Here is a 15,189-nt window from a genome sequence, read left to right as displayed (position 1 = left end):
GCTCGGGGTCAACTGAGTTGACTGGATCCCCTCCCATATGGAGCCAGGCTGGGAGAGCTGGGAATGTTCAGCCAGGAGGAATGGAGGTTGTGTGGAGACCTCAGGGTGTGCAGGGGCTCCAGGGAAGCTGGAGAGGGACTTTCCAGGAGCTGCAGGGGAATGGGGTCAGACTGAGAGGGGAAATTCAGGTTGGATATTGGGAAGAAATATTTCCCTGTGACGGTGGGGAGGCCCTCACACTGGATCCTCCATGGATTCTCCATCCCCGGGAGTGTCCAAAGTCAGTTGGGACGGGGCTTGGAGCAACCTGGGATAGTGGGAGGTGTCCCTGCCCATGGAGGGCGTGGGACTGGATGATCCTAAGGGTCTCTTCCAAACCAGGCAATTCCAAGCTTCTCTGTTTAGCTCTAAATAACCTGCAAAGAGCAGGGAGTTGGACTTGAGCCTTTTGAGTCGCTTCCAGCTTGAGGAAGCCTGTGATTCTCTGATCCTCATTTTGATACGTTTAACCCATCTCAACATTTGCATAAAAGGTTCAGGGTTTGACAAGGGTGCCACCCCTGCAGCCGTTCACACGTGATAAAGCCATTTGTGTCTTGCTACCACAAGTCCTCAGGCTCTCCTTCACCTTCTTGCTTTCAAGTTTCTCCTCAGAACTCTGTTGAGGATTTACAGAACATCCTTGGAGATTTGTTCTTTATTGTCTTGTCAAATGCCTTTCTGGGAAAGCCAGGTGCTCACAATCCTATAATCTTTTGTTCCCTTGACTCTCAGCAAAACTGGGATGAGTGGGAAGATGAAGCTACTGTAATTAAGTTCTCTATAAGCTCCATCTCATGCAAACCTGCTGAACCCAAATCTCAGTTTTCCTAATGACTCATCCAATGACCTTGGACAAAGTCACTTTGCTCTCGCTGCCTTTGCTTCCCAGGTTTCAGTTTAATGTGGAAGAATCATTCATAGATGTCTGCAGGAAGTTACATGGGACAAGGCTTTTAGGACATTCCCCACTTGCTCTTGTGTGTGGACACCCTTTAGAGAATTTTTGAAAAAAAAACCCTTTTTGAGAAAAAGACAGCACTGAGATTGAGAAGTTCTCAGAACACTCCACTCATTATTTTAATTTAAATTGCTGAATTTTGAACTCCTTGCCTTCTTTTTTAGCCCGTGTTGACCTCCAACCCCTTACAAGATGGCCTGCTACGACCTGTACCCCTCGGCTGCCTGCGGCGCCCTCCGGCCCCAGCCCCTGGCTGACAGCGGGAACGAGCCGTGCGTCCGCCAGTGCCCCGACTCCACCACCGTGATCCAGCCTCCCGCCGTGGTGGTCACCTTCCCCGGGCCCATCCTCAGCTCCTTCCCGCAGGATTCCGTGGTGGGATCTGCTGGAGCTCCCGTCCTTGCAGCCTCCGGGGCCTCCCTGGGCTATGGGGGTTACGGATCCCTGGGCTATGGGGGTCTCTATGGATATGGGGGTTACGGATCCCTGGGCTACGGGGGTCTCTACGGATATGGGGGTTATGGATCCCTGGGCTATGGGGGCCTGTGGGGCTATGGGGGTCTGGGGTCCTGTGGGGGCTACCGGGGCCTGTATGGCTCTGGCAGAGGCTTTGGCTCCGGCTATTGCAGCCCCTACTCCTCCTGGTACGGCCGCTACGGCCGCGGCTACTGGGGCTCCTGCTAAACCCTACGGAAGCATCCCGGAGAAGGAATCGCCGGCAATGGAGAGATGCAATCCTGGCCCCAGAGGAGGTGTTGTGACCATGGCCACCCCACTCTAGTGGAGCTGGAAGCACAGAACTCCTCCTTGATTTGTTCACCTTCTACTTGTTGTCTTCTGGGCTTTTTTCTTGACTCTGTGTGTGCAATATGTGGGATGAAACAATAGTTTATCTTCTTCTAAAATGCAACTTCACTGTCCAACTGGAAAAGAGCAACCCCGGAAGGAGTTGCCTGTGACCTGATATTCTTCATACTCTGCAATGCTTTCCTTTGAATGCTTTTTTTCTCATTAAAGTGATTCTGTTCTGCAAAAATACAAATGAAGTTTTAGTTTCAATTTCTCTGGCTGTGGGTTTGCAACACTTCTCTCTGTAGAGGGGGGGCAGGGGGTGAATACAAATCCTCACAATAGGCCAGGACCTATCCACCATCACAGGGAAAGATTTCTTCCCAATATCCACCCTAAATTTGCCCTCTGTCAGTTTGAATCCATTCTCCCTTGTCCTGTCACTCCAGTTCCCAATGAAAAATCCCTCTCCAGCTTCCCTGTAGATCCTGGAAGGTGGAATGTCACCAGAGCAAGAAGAAGGCTGGATTTGCTCACAGGTTAAGGCATTTTCTGCCTTTTAATTTTTCCAGGAATCATTTTCCAAGCTCTCTCTGCTCCAGCTTTTCTTGCTGGAGTGAATGAATCCTTGAAGGAGCTGTTTTTCTGTCAAAAGCCGTCCAACACCTTAGATTTCATGATTATTCAGAAAGATTTCAGATTTCAAAGCTCCACTCTGTGGCCCAGAAAACTTTATTTAAAGATTTGACAGGAAATTGATTTAACTTTTTGCCAAGGCTGTTGCTGAGGACAGAGTTTAAATATTTGACCGAGGAAATCTTTGAGTCAGAACACAAAGCTCAAAGAGATTAAAGCTTTACCTGGAAGAAATTCATACGGAAATTTAATTTTCCCTGTTTTTTTTGGGCAGGACATTTATCTCCATGGTGTGGGGACAGACTGGATGAAGCTCTGAGCCACCTGGGCCAGTGGGAGGTGTCCCTGCCCGTGGCAGGGTGTGGAATGATATGAGCTTTAAGATCCCTCCCAGCCCAAACTGTTGGGAAGGATGAAAGTTTGACAAGAAAGTCTCACAGATACGTGTGCTTGGCAGAAAGATTTTTGAATCTAGAATCTGAAGAAGGAATGGAGATGGAAGCAAGTTTTGATATAGAAAAAAAGAATTGCTGAGCCAGTCTCGCTGGATAACCAAGGAGGCAGAGGGTGTGTTAGTTAGAAGGGGTTTTATGACTTGGAACAAAGGATAAACCCACTCCAAACAAGAAGATGTTTTTACCAAGCAGGAAGAGAGCACAGGCAAACAGGGCAGCAGATGTTGTAAGTAGAAAAAAGGTCTCAGAACTTTCCACTGCAAGAAAACCGAAAAACAACTTCTAGCTTAAACTGTAATGTACTGACTTTGAGTGATTGGAGGACAGCAACATGAATATGGTAATTACAGCAGTTATGATAGGCTGCAGATAATAGTTAAGGTATAGGTTGGTTCTGCTGTATTAAGACGCTCAGCAAAGAAGAGTATATAATGCAATGTAACCAAAACTAATGCATTATAAAATATATAATGCAATGCAACCAAAACCAAAGGGTCTCCAGACCCGCCTGCAGCTGGAGCTGACAGCTGTGGGCACAGCTCTGTCACCCATGGGCTACCCTAATGTCTTAGATGTAATAAACTGCATTTTGGAGAGCTGCCTGGAGTCCTGCATCCCTATTTTCGACTCTTACACCAAACATTCCATGATTCCAGGATATTTTAGGCTGTTACTGACACCTGCACAGGTGAGGCTTCTCCAAAGGCAAATAACAATGATGAAAACGGGAGAAAAGACCACCAGAACATGGCAACTTTGATTCAATAAACTTTTATTGAAAGCAAGCAAAGCAATGCATTTGCAGAGTCTCCAAGAAGCAAGAAGCTCTTCTCCAGCCAGAGGCAAATTCACATGTGATTGTTTGGGATTCTCTTCCAAATCCCAGCTGTTGATGTGAGCAAACAGGACCCATTTTGAGCCCTTTTGTTCCATATTTACCCCAGGCAACACAGAAATGGGGCAGGAGAAGCATTATGGCAGAAGCTGAAAGAGGAGAAATCCAAAAGGGGCTGAACAGCTACAAATTCGTGGTGTTGAGATGGAGCAGCAGTAGTTCCAAGCTCTTTGGCTGTGAAACCATCACATTTCATCTGTTGGCGAGACCTCTCTTGGGATTTTCCCCTCGGGTTTAGCAGGAGCCGCAGCTGCCGCGGCGGTAGCGGCCGAAGCGGGAGGACCAAGGGCCGCAGGAGCCAAAGGATCTCCCAAAACCATACAGACCCCGGTAACCCAGGGAGGAGCCCCCACAGGAGCCCAGACCCCCATAGCCCAGGGAGGAGCCCCCATAGCCCCACAGGCCCCCGTAGCCCAGGGATCCGTAACCCCCATAGCCCAGGGAGCCAAAGCCCCCACTGCCCAGGGAGGCCCCAGAGGCTGCAAGGACGGGAGCTCCAGCAGATCCCACCACGGAATCCTGCGGGAAGGAGCTGAGGATGGGCCCGGGGAAGGTGACCACCACGGCGGGAGGCTGGATCACGGTGGTGGAGTCGGGGCACTGGCGGACGCACGGCTCGTTCCCGCTGTCAGCCAGGGGCTGGGGCCGGAGGACGCCGGAGCCACCGATGAGGCCGGAGCCACCAAAGAGGCCGGAGCCACCAATGAGGCCGGAGCCACCCATGGAGCACAGGTCGTAGCAGGACATCTTGCAGGGATGGAGGTTAAGCTGTGGGAAGTGTTAATTTGTATTAATTTGAAAAGGAATAGCAAACTTTAGGCTGTGCTGAAGCAGTCCAAGGGTATCAGTTATAAATCTGGGAAGTAAATTTATTTCCTTGTCTTCTTTTTTCCTGTGGCTGTGATCGCCAGGCTACTTTTGACTTCAGTGCAACACAGTCTGTACTCTTCAGTTGTATCTTTGAATTTCCAGACCAGATAATTTCATCAGTATTACATTACTTTGAATCTCCAGACCAGATAATTTCATCAGTATTACATTACTCTCAGTTGATAATTTCTACTCAGATTTTATCTTTCCTGTTACAAACTCAGCAAAACTCTGAGTTTTGTGGCTACCAAATGTAGCCACATATACAGGTTATTCTTTATCTCCTAAAATACAGCCAAGGAACCCTTTGGAGTGCTAAAACAGTACAAGTTCCGGGTTCAGTACCACTCAGTGACTCTCTCTCTTAAAAGACATAGAGATAAATGAGAAATTAAACACCAAATATCCTACAGAGCAGCAGCAGCCTGACCCCAACCAGATTTCTTGACAGAAAGTTCAGTTTAGAGAAGTTTGAGACAGAAGTGTCTTACCTGGTTCACGAAGGCTGAACAGGTGAGAGAAGTGGATGGAAGGACCTGGTGCAGGCACCTTTTATACAGCTCCCTGCTTGCCCACAGGGCACTGGGCACCTGATGCACCAGCTCATAATTAGGTCCCAGCCCCAAATTGCAGGCCACATAATTCCCCAAAGTGCTGAAATTGTCTTTGCTCATTGCTGGTGCACTCCAAACCCACACATAGCGTGAGCTGCACATTCCACCCCAGACCTCTATTGTCTCCGGGCTTTATGCGGGGAATTATTTTTTGTGATGCCATTGCTTTCCTTAGCGTTGGGGGAGGAAATAAAGCTGACTTGATTTATTTATGAATCCCTCATAATTAGGATGACTGAAGGACACTCATGGTTTTCTCCAGGCAAAGGTCCCTGAGTGAGATCAACAGGAGACACGGAGACAATGGAGTTTCTTTTAGGGACTCAGATGAGGACTGGGGACAAATAACAAAGGGAAAAACACTGGTTCTGCAGGCTCAGCATTTCTCCCTCCACCCACTCAAGGCAAGGCAAACACGACAGTCAGGAGCATCTTTGAATGGACTTTATACCATAAAACGCTATCATGGAATGGGTTGGGTTGAAAAAGACCTTCAAGATCATCCAGGGACACCGTCCATAGACCAGGGTGCTCCATCCTGGCCTTGGACACTTCCAGGGATGGGGAATCCATGGAATATCCTGCGCCAGGGTCTCCCCACCCTCACAGGGAACAATTCCTGCTCAACATCCCATCTAAACCTCCTCTCTGTCAGTTTTAATCCAATCCCTCTTTTCCTGCCAATTCAACCCTTAGAAGAAATCTCTCCCCGTGTTCTTTTTTAAACTCTCCTCTGGTTCTCTTTCAGTCCCTGGAAACAGAGAAATATTTCACCTGGCAGCCACAATTCCATGGAAATTGAGTTTTCTGAGTTGTTTCATCGAGCTTTCCTTTCCTTCCTCATGTTTTCCCCTCCTATTTTTACATGTTAGAGACACAACATTCTGTGTATTAAATAAAAAAGAAAAATAATTTTATTCTTAAGGTCAAAGACAGGAAGGTCAATGTTATAAACCAAGAGCTGATTATGGGAAAAACTCAAGTGGCCTCAATTTATGCATTTTAATGAGATAATCTTATAATTGTGGGGTGTTTACACCCAGGCGCAGATTTTATATAACTCTGACACAGTAGGAATAAGTCAGTAATGGGTGTTCAAGAGGTGCTTGAAAATCCCTTGGAATGTTCTTGTAAAACTTCAATGTGATTTTTTTTTTTTCCAGGATGATGGCTCAGGAACTCCCCATGTCTATCTTCAGATTTGAAAAAGCTCATAATTTATAAATAATACACGGTGTGAAGATAACCATGTGGGTGATTATGATAACGATGATAATGATAGAGTAGGATGATCGTGGTGTAAACAGAGAGAGAAACCTCAGCAAATCTAACATTTGCTTTTCCCAGCAGATTTCCAGCTCGTAATTACTCTGTGCTGAAAGACACAACAAGGATGGCATTAGGTGCAAGATCCTCTCTAAAAACAAAGGGGTTTTATTTCCACTACAGCTAAATTTGGGATTTCTCCTATATAGAATCATGGAATGGTTTAAAATTGGCAGGGACCTCAAAGACCCTCTTGTTCCAACCCCTGCCATGGGCAGGACAGCTTCGACAGTCCCAGGCTGATCCAAACCAGCCTTGAACACTTCCAGAGATGGAACCATCTCAATAAAACATAAATTTGATTATTAATTCAATGTACACTCTGATTATTTTGAGCTTTCCGCTCTAATCCTTAAAATCGTAAATATCTCTCCCTTCAGAACTAAATTCAGGTTTAAACTGTGGCTTAAGGGTTGGAAAAAACATAAGACTGTTCTGGATATTTGTGTCCCCAAACCATTCTAAGAGTTCCATAATTTCTGTAAATGTCTGGGCATAATTGTCTTATAAGACAGGACAAAAATATTTGCGTGTAAATGGCTCAGCACACGATGTCACCCCAAAAAACTGACACGAATTCATGAATCATGTTTTAGGATGAAAGATGCACCAATTTCATCCATCAGCGGTCCAGATCAAAGGACCTTGCGTGACGTAAGGCAACATTTGAGATCAAGAATAAACACAAAGAGCGGCAATTTCGTCACTTTGAGGAGCAATCAATACAAAGAAATGTTCTGTGTCAACTAATGAGCTCCTCTGAGCCCTGAGGCAAGTCTGAACTGTATAAAAGCCGTCTCCGCTTGGGGTTGTCCCAAACGTCTTCTCTTCACTCGTTCTTCTCAACGACTTGGTAAGTCTGGAGCTGCTCTTTGCTGCTTCTGGAATTGCTCTATGCTGCTTTTGGAATCTCTCTTTGATGTACAATTCATCCGGGGTGCTCTCTTCCACTGGGAACTCGTAGGCAAAATTTTAGGTGATGAGATTAACCTTGCAAAAACTTTACGGAAGGCTGCTCTCTGCTCTCGGGGCTAGAGCTCTGTTCCAAACCAAACCGAAAATTCCTTATCAGAAAATTCTGTTGGATATTGGGTTGCCTTCACCAGTTGTATCTATAATGTGAAAGGTTCAGTGTTTATTCCTATCCTCTGTTTGGCTAAATGGGTGACTGGGAATTATCTGGAAAGTTTAAATCTTCCTGGTTCACAGGGAAATGTTGAGTTTGGAGGCAAACCTGCCATTAGATGCAGTTTGTTCTATTCCAAATCAACTGAAATGCTTTTAATTCAAGATAAATGGGCATGAACACCCTGGCTTGGAGTAGGACACAGAGAATAATTGAGAACTGTTTAAAATGCTCTGTATTAGATTTATTTAAGATTAAAAGGGATCCTGGAGGGAATTTAAGGAGCTGAAACGTGGAGCACTGTGTTTTTCCAGGTTAATGAGGGCAAGTGGTTTGGTGTGAGAATTTTTCAATAGTTTGTGGCTCAAAATCAAAATTCTGGGATATTAAGCTCATTGTAGGGCTCTCAAAGCCCTGATTCAATGTTTGGAAATTTGGGACAATCACCTTTGCAATTCCCCTGTAATGGTCTCATCCAAGAAGTTACCGAGCAAATCTGAACAGACAATGAGTTATAATCCCTGTTTAGACAAGGATCAGCACAAAGGAGATCAGTGGGAATGAGGAGCCAGAGTCATGAAATCCTGAATAACAACACACTCTACTCCTAGAGTGGAGTCCCACTCCTTGTTGATCCCCTGACTCACCAAAGTGCCCCAGCAAATAATTTTTGTTCTTACAATTTAAGAACAAATAATTGTTCTTATCCAATTTTCATCTTTAAGAGACATGGGGAAATTCCGGCGCTTCAAAGCTCTCCTGCCTGGGGAAAAGCAGTCAGCTCCAGAGGCTTTTTCTCTTTGTAAATAACATCTTGTAGTTGCTACAATCAACTCTTGCAGATTAACCTCCATCCCTGCAAGATGTCCTGTAGCCACAAAACTCAGAGTTTTGCTGAGTTTGTAACAGGAAAGATAAAATCTGAGTAGAAATCATCAACTGAGAGAAATGTAATACTGATGAAATTATCTGGTCTGGAAATTCTAAGATACAACTGAAGAGTACAGACTGTGTTGCACTGAAGTCAAAAGTAGCCTGGCAATCACAGCCACAGGAAAAAAGAAGACAAGGAAATAAATTTACTTCCCAGATTTATAACTGATACCCTTGGACTGCTTCAGCACAGCCTAAAGTTTGCTATTCCTTTTCAAATTAATACAAATTAACACTTCCCACAGATTAACCTCCATCCCTGCAAGATGTCCTGCTACGACCTGTGCTCCATGGGTGGCTCCGGCCTCATCGGCGGCTCCGGCCTCTTTGGTGGCTCCGGCCTCATCGGTGGCTCCGGCGTCCTCCGGCCCCAGCCCCTGGCTGACAGCGGGAACGAGCCGTGCGTCCGCCAGTGCCCCGACTCCACCACCGTGATCCAGCCTCCCGCCGTGGTGGTCACCTTCCCCGGGCCCATCCTCAGCTCCTTCCCGCAGGATTCCGTGGTGGGATCTGCTGGAGCTCCCGTCCTTGCAGCCTCCGGGGCCTCCCTGGGCAGTGGGGGCTTTGGCTCCCTGGGCTATGGGGGTTACGGATCCCTGGGCTATGGGGGCCTGTGGGGCTATGGGGGCTCCTCCCTGGGCTATGGGGGTCTGGGGTCCTGTGGGGGCTCCTCCCTGGGTTACCGGGGTCTGTATGGTTTTGGGAGATCCTTTGGCTCCTGCGGCCCTTGGTCCTCCCGCTTCGGCCGCTACCGCCGCGGCAGCTGTGGCTCCTGCTAAACCCAAGGGGAAAATCCCTCGACTCGGCAAACAACACCAGTGGATCCTCACCTGATCTCCTGAGGAAGGGGCAGAGATTCAGAACTTCACTTCAGATCATGGAGACAGAACCCCTCTAGAAATTCTCCTTTTTGTTTCCTCCTTCCCTTGTTCGGTCTCCTCTTCCCCGCCCCTTCCAGTGGCCAAATGTGCGGCTCCACCATTCACTGGCCTCTCCCTGAAACTGCTGCCTCCTGCCACAAGGCTGAGGGAGCAGCTCTAGTGAGGGACAACCTGCTTGTCTTTGCCTCCCATGCCCTTGTCCAGTGGCATCTTCACTGCCCTTGCAATAAAAAAATCCTGCATCCAACACGTGCCTTTGTTTTTTTCTGAAAATTCAAATTTTCCAGAGTGGGATTCCTCCCTGTTAGAACCAGGCTTGAGATACTTTTGGTCAGACCTGCAGCTGAGAGTCCTCTCTGCCTTACACTGATTATTCCAGTTCTCAGACTTCCAGTAGTTATTCCAATTATTTCCATCCAGTTTGGGGCTGGGACACGGAGCTGTCAAATCCCCAAGGCTGCCAGAGCTCAAGGACAACGCTCCCAGGCACAGGGTGGGATTCCTGGGGTGCCTGTGCAGGGCCAGGAGTTGGACTCAATCCCTGTGTGGCCCTTCCAGCCCAGGATATTCCATGGTTCTTTTTTTTAAGTCGTTAATTTAGTGCTGGAACTCCTTTTAATTTTACATCTTCCGGGCGATGTGTTAGAAATCATCCAACTGCCTTCAAAGACAGAGCTAAAAAACACCGCCTGAAGTTCTGCCAAAGCACGTTCTCTAAAGGAATGATAGGAGGAAGGTGAACAAAGGGAAACAATTTTTGAGATAGGTATCTGATGAGCAAAGATGAGGCACTACCTTCTCTTTTTTCGTTAATCACTGCTGTGATAAAGTTGCCTCGGGGAAGGTTTGGCTGAACCTGTCAGCAGGTGAGGCAAAAAGAACATGAACTGATGCATTAGAGAGGATTTACCTCTTCCTTCACCGGGACTATTTCAAAGAAATTATCTTGATCAGTGTCAAGGAACAGCAAATCTTATTTTTCACAGGTAATTTCAGAATTCTTCCTTGTATTGGACTGGATCTGTCAGATGGCCCTAAGCAGTAAATTGAAATGGAAATTAGTCCACGGTACCTGCGAATGCTGCTTTTATTTTCACAAAACAAGACTTAATTTTTATGGGTAAACAAACATTTATTTGTGAATATTTTGACCAAAAAAACCCACAGAATTGTTTAGGTTGGAAAAGACCTCTGACATCATCCAAGCTGTGCTGGATCCCCACCAGGTCACCAAGTCCAACATCCAGGAATTCCTTGGATATCTCAAGGGATGAGAATTCCAAACCTTCCTGAGCCCCTTCCAAGGCCTGACTGCTCTTTCCAGGAGGAAATTCCCATGTCCAACCTGAACATCCCAAATCTCTCCCCTGGCTGGATCTCCTCTCTCTCCCTGCTTCATCCCCCCTGTCCCCTTTCCTCTCATCCAGCTCCTGGAACAACTTTCCAAAACGCCGATGCTTTTCCCTCCATTTCTCTTCTGATCTTTGCTTCCACCTGCAGCCTCCAAGAGGTGCTTGGGTGTAAATCATGAGCCCAGCCGAACACCTGAGCTGCGACTGGCAAATTTCACCTGATCCTCTCAGCCCGGCAGTGCCAGGCAGGTAGCAGCTTAATCAGCTGTTGTGTCAGACAAGTGCTCAGCCCAAGATAACGCCCCTGAAGAAAGCCATTAGCACTTAGGGAACAACGATTACACAGCTTTAATTTGGGCTGGATGCCTGCTCAGAGTGAGCTCATGTCTGATTGCAAAATCCAGCAAAGGGCTGACCTTTCTCTCAGTGTCTACTCGGGAGTTACGGGGTGGAGGGAGTTCACCCCATTCGTTACTCAAGGATCCCGAAAAACCTCTAATTATTCATCTGCGTTCCTGGCATTGGCACATCTTTTGGGAGCCCTGATAACAGGAAGCTGAGTGGCACTGAGCCCAAGGGAATCAGAGTTTCAGACTGGAAAAACGGGGTGGCTGAACTGCTGGGAGCAGCAGTAACGGAGTGACCATCATGGGATGGGGCAGAGCCGGGTACCTGCTGACTGTGGGGAAAGGAGGTGCTGCAATGACAAAGAAACCTTCCTGTGCCACCTTCCAGGAGCCACCTCAGCATCCCAGGAACCAGGAAAACACCTCCAACATCATCAAGTCCAAGCCAGGACCAATCCCCACATTGTTAACCAGCCCAGGGCACGGAAGGTCACATGCAGTTGAACCATCTGATCCACCACTGGTTCCAGAGACCATCGGTTCCAGTGACCTCTACTTGAGTCCCCACACTTCTCACAGTCACGGTCACACAAGGATTTCTCACTTCCTCGACCGCAGGTTTTCCAAGCAGAGACTCAGACCCCGACATGGTTAAAATAATTTAATCATGGCGCAAAACCAGCAAAACAGCTCAAGATGGCGCCTCCAAGGAGGGACAAACAAAGGGCACGTTGGGATTTTGTACCCTCAAAGCCTGGAGACATCAGTTCCTGCTGTGACCATGAGTGTGCCAGAGGTCCCTGTGACCTTTACATGCTCTGTAGTGAATACACTGAAAGCATAAAATACCAAGAGACATCATAACATAAGCAGAAGCTGTAAAACCAAGGGAAAGAGCACACCCAATTTCCCTTTCACTGCAAACATGCCCCAGCCTGTCTGACAGACAGAGTGAATCCAGGAAAAATATTGGAATTAATTCTGAGTAAACCAAAGGGTAGAACATGAAGGGATATGAACAAAGCGGAAATCACCTGAATTCTCAAAGAGGTAAAAACTGTATGATAGGCCCTGGTGAAAAACAGAGGGAGCAAAACTTATACTCAAGCTGATGACGGAAAAAAATTCCAGAAAAATACACAGAGAGACAGGGATTGGATGCAGGAAAACTTTATTGCAGCAAGAAGGGCAGGAGAGGCAGGGAGAGGGAGGGTGGGCAGGCCGGAGGCAGGCCGGGTGTCACGGGCTGCAGGAGGCCAGGGCAGCTTGTGCAGAGCTCAAGGTGTCCATGCTGGGCTGAGGCGGCAGCAGGGCCTTGGGGGCTGTTGCTGGTGGCTCTAGCAGGGCCCGCAGGTGTCCCAGAGCTTCTTGCTGTAGCGGGGCAGGGCGCAAGGGCTGCAGGCGGGAGCAGCGTAGGCTCTGCCAAAGGTGCAGAGGCCCCCCGAGGCCTGGGTGGCGCCGGTGCCGTAGAGGCCGCCCAGCCCCAGGGAGCCGCCAAAGGCCGGTGCTCCGGAGGAGCCCACCACGGCCTGCTGGGGGAAGGAGCTGAGGATGGGGCCGGGGAAGGTGACCACCACGGGCGGGGGCTGGATGAAGGCAGAGGAGTCGGGGCACTGGCGGGCGCACAGCTCGTTGCAGCTCTCAGCGATGGGCTGGGGCACAGCCACGCTGGTCCTGGGCGGGCACAGCTCCGTGCTGCTCCTTGGTGGGCACAGATCGTAGCAGGACATCTTGCAGTGGGATGCGAGGGTGCTCTGCAAGAGAGAGCAGCCATGGCAGGAGAGCAGCCCCGGGCAGCGCCCAAGGGGCCGGGGCTGGAGCAGGGAGCCGCCAGCAGAAGCGCTGGCACACTTACCCTTGTTCCTGGAGAGGAGAAGGTGGCCAGGGCACTGCTTGCTCCAGTCTGGCCCAGGCAGGGCTTTTATAGCAGCCCCGGCATTGCTCAGCTCCAGCCTCGCCAATCTGCACAGGGGACACTCCCTGATGTTGCTGCTGCTGCTGCTGCTGCTGCTGACACCAGGGCTGTGCGGCCCCTGCCCCTCCCTGAGTCAGCATCCCCCAGGTGCCAGCCCAGCACATCCCGCTGCCCCAGCCATCTTGTCCTTCCTGACACGTCAGATTCTTGATAGCTGGGATGGCACCCAGCAATGGGCTGCAGGAAGACCTGTAATGGTCCAAATGGGTGGGGCAGGGCTGGAATCAGCCTGGGCCAGATGGACATCTCTGATCCTCACACTATGAAGATCAGGTAATGTTTTTTTTCCCAGCCTTGTGGAAGCCCTTGGACACTGCAGGTCGGCAGATGTGGTCTGGTTCACTTGGACTGCCTTGTCATGCACAAAGGCCTTCCACAGTGAAGGCTCCTGCCACCCCTACCCTAGATGCTCCAGGCCCTTTACAGATGTTCCTGCAGCCAATTCCTCGGTGCCATCCGGGCTCTGAAGTGTCTGAGGTGTCAGGAAGGACAAGATGGCTGGGGCAGCGGGATGTGCTGGGCTGGCACCTGGGGGATGCTGACTCAGGGAGGGGCAGGGGCCGCACAGCCCTGGTGTCAGCAGCAGCAGCAGCAGCAGCAGCAGCATCAGGGAGTGTCCCCTGTGCAGATTGGCCAGGCTGGAGCTGAGCAACGCCGGGGCTGCTATAAAAGCCCTGCCTGGGCCAGACTGCACCAAGCAGTGCCCTGGCCACCTTCTCCTCTCCAGGAACAAGGGTAAGTGCCAGCGCTTCTGCTGGCGGCTCCCTGCTCCAGCCCCTGTGGCCCCTGTGGCCCCTTGGGCACTGCCCTGGGCTGCTCTCCTGCCATGGCTGCCCTCTCTTGCAGAGCACCCTCGCATCCCACTGCAAGATGTCCTGCTACGATCTGTGCCCACCAAGGAGCAGCACGGAGCTGTGCCCACCCAGGACCAGCGTGGCTGTGCCCCAGCCCATCGCTGAGAGCTGCAACGAGCTGTGCGCCCGCCAGTGCCCCGACTCCTCTGCCTTCATCCAGCCCCCGCCCGTGGTGGTCACCTTCCCCGGCCCCATCCTCAGCTCCTTCCCCCAGCAGGCCGTGGTGGGCTCCTCCGGAGCACCGGCCTTTGGCGGCTCCCTGGGGCTGGGCGGCCTCTACGGCGCCGGCGCCACCCAGGCCTCGGGGGGCCTCTGCACCTTTGGCAGAGCCTACGCTGCTCCCGCCTGCAGCCCTTGCGCCCTGCCCCGCTACAGCAAGAAGCTCTGGGACACCTGCGGGCCCTGCTAGAGCCACCAGCAACAGCCCCCAAGGCCCTGACGCCGCCTCGGCCCAGCATGGACACCTTGAGCTCTGCACAAGCTGCCCTGGCCTCCTGCAGCCCGTGACACCCGGCCTGCCTCTGGCCTGCCCAGCCTCTCTCTCCCTGCCTCTCCTGCCCTTCTTGCTACAATAAAGTTTTCCTGCATCCAATCCCTGTCTCTTTGCCTCCTTTGCTGGAATCATAAAGACCCCGGGGACTGGGGAAATTTGGGAGTGGGAGGGAATCGGTCTTCCTGGGTAAACTGCAATTGGAAGTGAACAGCAACAGTACAATAGAATTGTGAATGTAACACTGGAGGTGAAAGTGGATAAGAAAATGAAATCAAAGGGGAAGTGGATGGATATGAACGAGAGGTGTGAGAATGTGTCCGAGATGAGGGAGAAGGAGAACGGGAAGGACAAGGACAACGAGAAGGACAAGGGTATGGACAAGGACAAGAATAGGAATAAGGAGCTTCAAGGAGCCTGCCTAAAGATGGACAAAGGCCATGACATCAGAAGCCTTTACAGTTCTGCTGCCATGCTGGCAATGAGTAGGACTGTCCCCAGAGCAAAGGCTGTAAGAGCTCCAGCACCTCTCTATCAACCTTGCCTTCAGCTAAATACCAAGAACTGAAATCAGAGAGAAACTTTGCTATTACTAAGACAAATACGTTCGATTTCCCTGCCATCAGCTCCTTCTTCCTCTTTCTCA

The 15,189-nt window shown here is 49.9% G+C and overlaps 3 protein-coding genes and 2 pseudogenes across 3 annotated transcripts; 3 read left to right on the top strand and 2 right to left on the bottom strand.

The window, feature by feature from the left end:
* The first annotated feature begins 1,192 nt into the window (after window positions 1–1,192).
* LOC139585042 (scale keratin-like) lies at window positions 1,193–1,684 on the top strand. The gene has a single exon (XM_071417440.1). It carries the CDS (start codon window positions 1,193–1,195, stop codon window positions 1,682–1,684), a length of 492 nt encoding a protein of 163 aa, XP_071273541.1.
* Window positions 1,685–4,009: 2,325 nt separating this feature from the next.
* Window positions 4,010–4,522, bottom strand: LOC139585045 (scale keratin-like). The gene is made up of 2 exons (XM_071417444.1): window positions 4,489–4,522; window positions 4,010–4,431 (listed from the first exon to the last, which is right to left on the bottom strand). The coding sequence occupies exons 1-2, from the start codon at window positions 4,520–4,522 to the stop codon at window positions 4,010–4,012; spliced, it is 456 nt and encodes a 151-aa protein (XP_071273545.1).
* A 4,388-nt stretch (window positions 4,523–8,910) lies between these two features.
* Window positions 8,911–9,423, top strand: LOC139585044 (scale keratin-like). Its single transcript, XM_071417443.1, has 2 exons — window positions 8,911–8,944; window positions 9,002–9,423. Exons 1-2 carry the CDS (start codon window positions 8,911–8,913, stop codon window positions 9,421–9,423), a joined length of 456 nt encoding a protein of 151 aa, XP_071273544.1.
* A 3,138-nt stretch (window positions 9,424–12,561) lies between these two features.
* On the bottom strand, window positions 12,562–12,998 carry LOC139584986 (scale keratin-like; annotated as a pseudogene).
* Window positions 12,999–14,025: 1,027 nt separating this feature from the next.
* LOC139584985 (scale keratin-like) lies at window positions 14,026–14,555 on the top strand (annotated as a pseudogene).
* Window positions 14,556–15,189: the final 634 nt, after the last annotated feature.

Source organism: Agelaius tricolor, unplaced genomic scaffold (assembly GCF_023055355.1).
Source record: "Agelaius tricolor isolate 1412-34295 unplaced genomic scaffold, bAgeTri1.0.p SCAF_69, whole genome shotgun sequence".
NCBI classification, from domain to species: domain Eukaryota; kingdom Metazoa; phylum Chordata; class Aves; order Passeriformes; family Icteridae; genus Agelaius; species Agelaius tricolor.
Note: the sequence above shows the minus strand (reverse complement) of the source record. Positions and strands in the feature narration are given on the sequence as shown.

What these genes read in the sequence shown, in the direction of transcription:
- LOC139585042 (XM_071417440.1), top strand. Translation starts at nt 1,193, where the DNA reads ATGGCCTGCTACGACCTGTACCCCTCGGCTGCCTGCGGCGCCCTCCGG.
- LOC139585045 (XM_071417444.1), bottom strand. Translation starts at nt 4,522, where the DNA reads ATGTCCTGCTACGACCTGTGCTCCATGGGTGGCT. An exon ending in CCTGTGCTCCATGGGTGGCT is followed by an intron (nt 4,432 to 4,488) that starts CCGGCCTCATTG and finishes TCGGTGGCTCCG; the next exon opens with GCGTCCTCCGGCCCCAGCCC.
- LOC139585044 (XM_071417443.1), top strand. Translation starts at nt 8,911, where the DNA reads ATGTCCTGCTACGACCTGTGCTCCATGGGTGGCT. An exon ending in CCTGTGCTCCATGGGTGGCT is followed by an intron (nt 8,945 to 9,001) that starts CCGGCCTCATCG and finishes TCGGTGGCTCCG; the next exon opens with GCGTCCTCCGGCCCCAGCCC.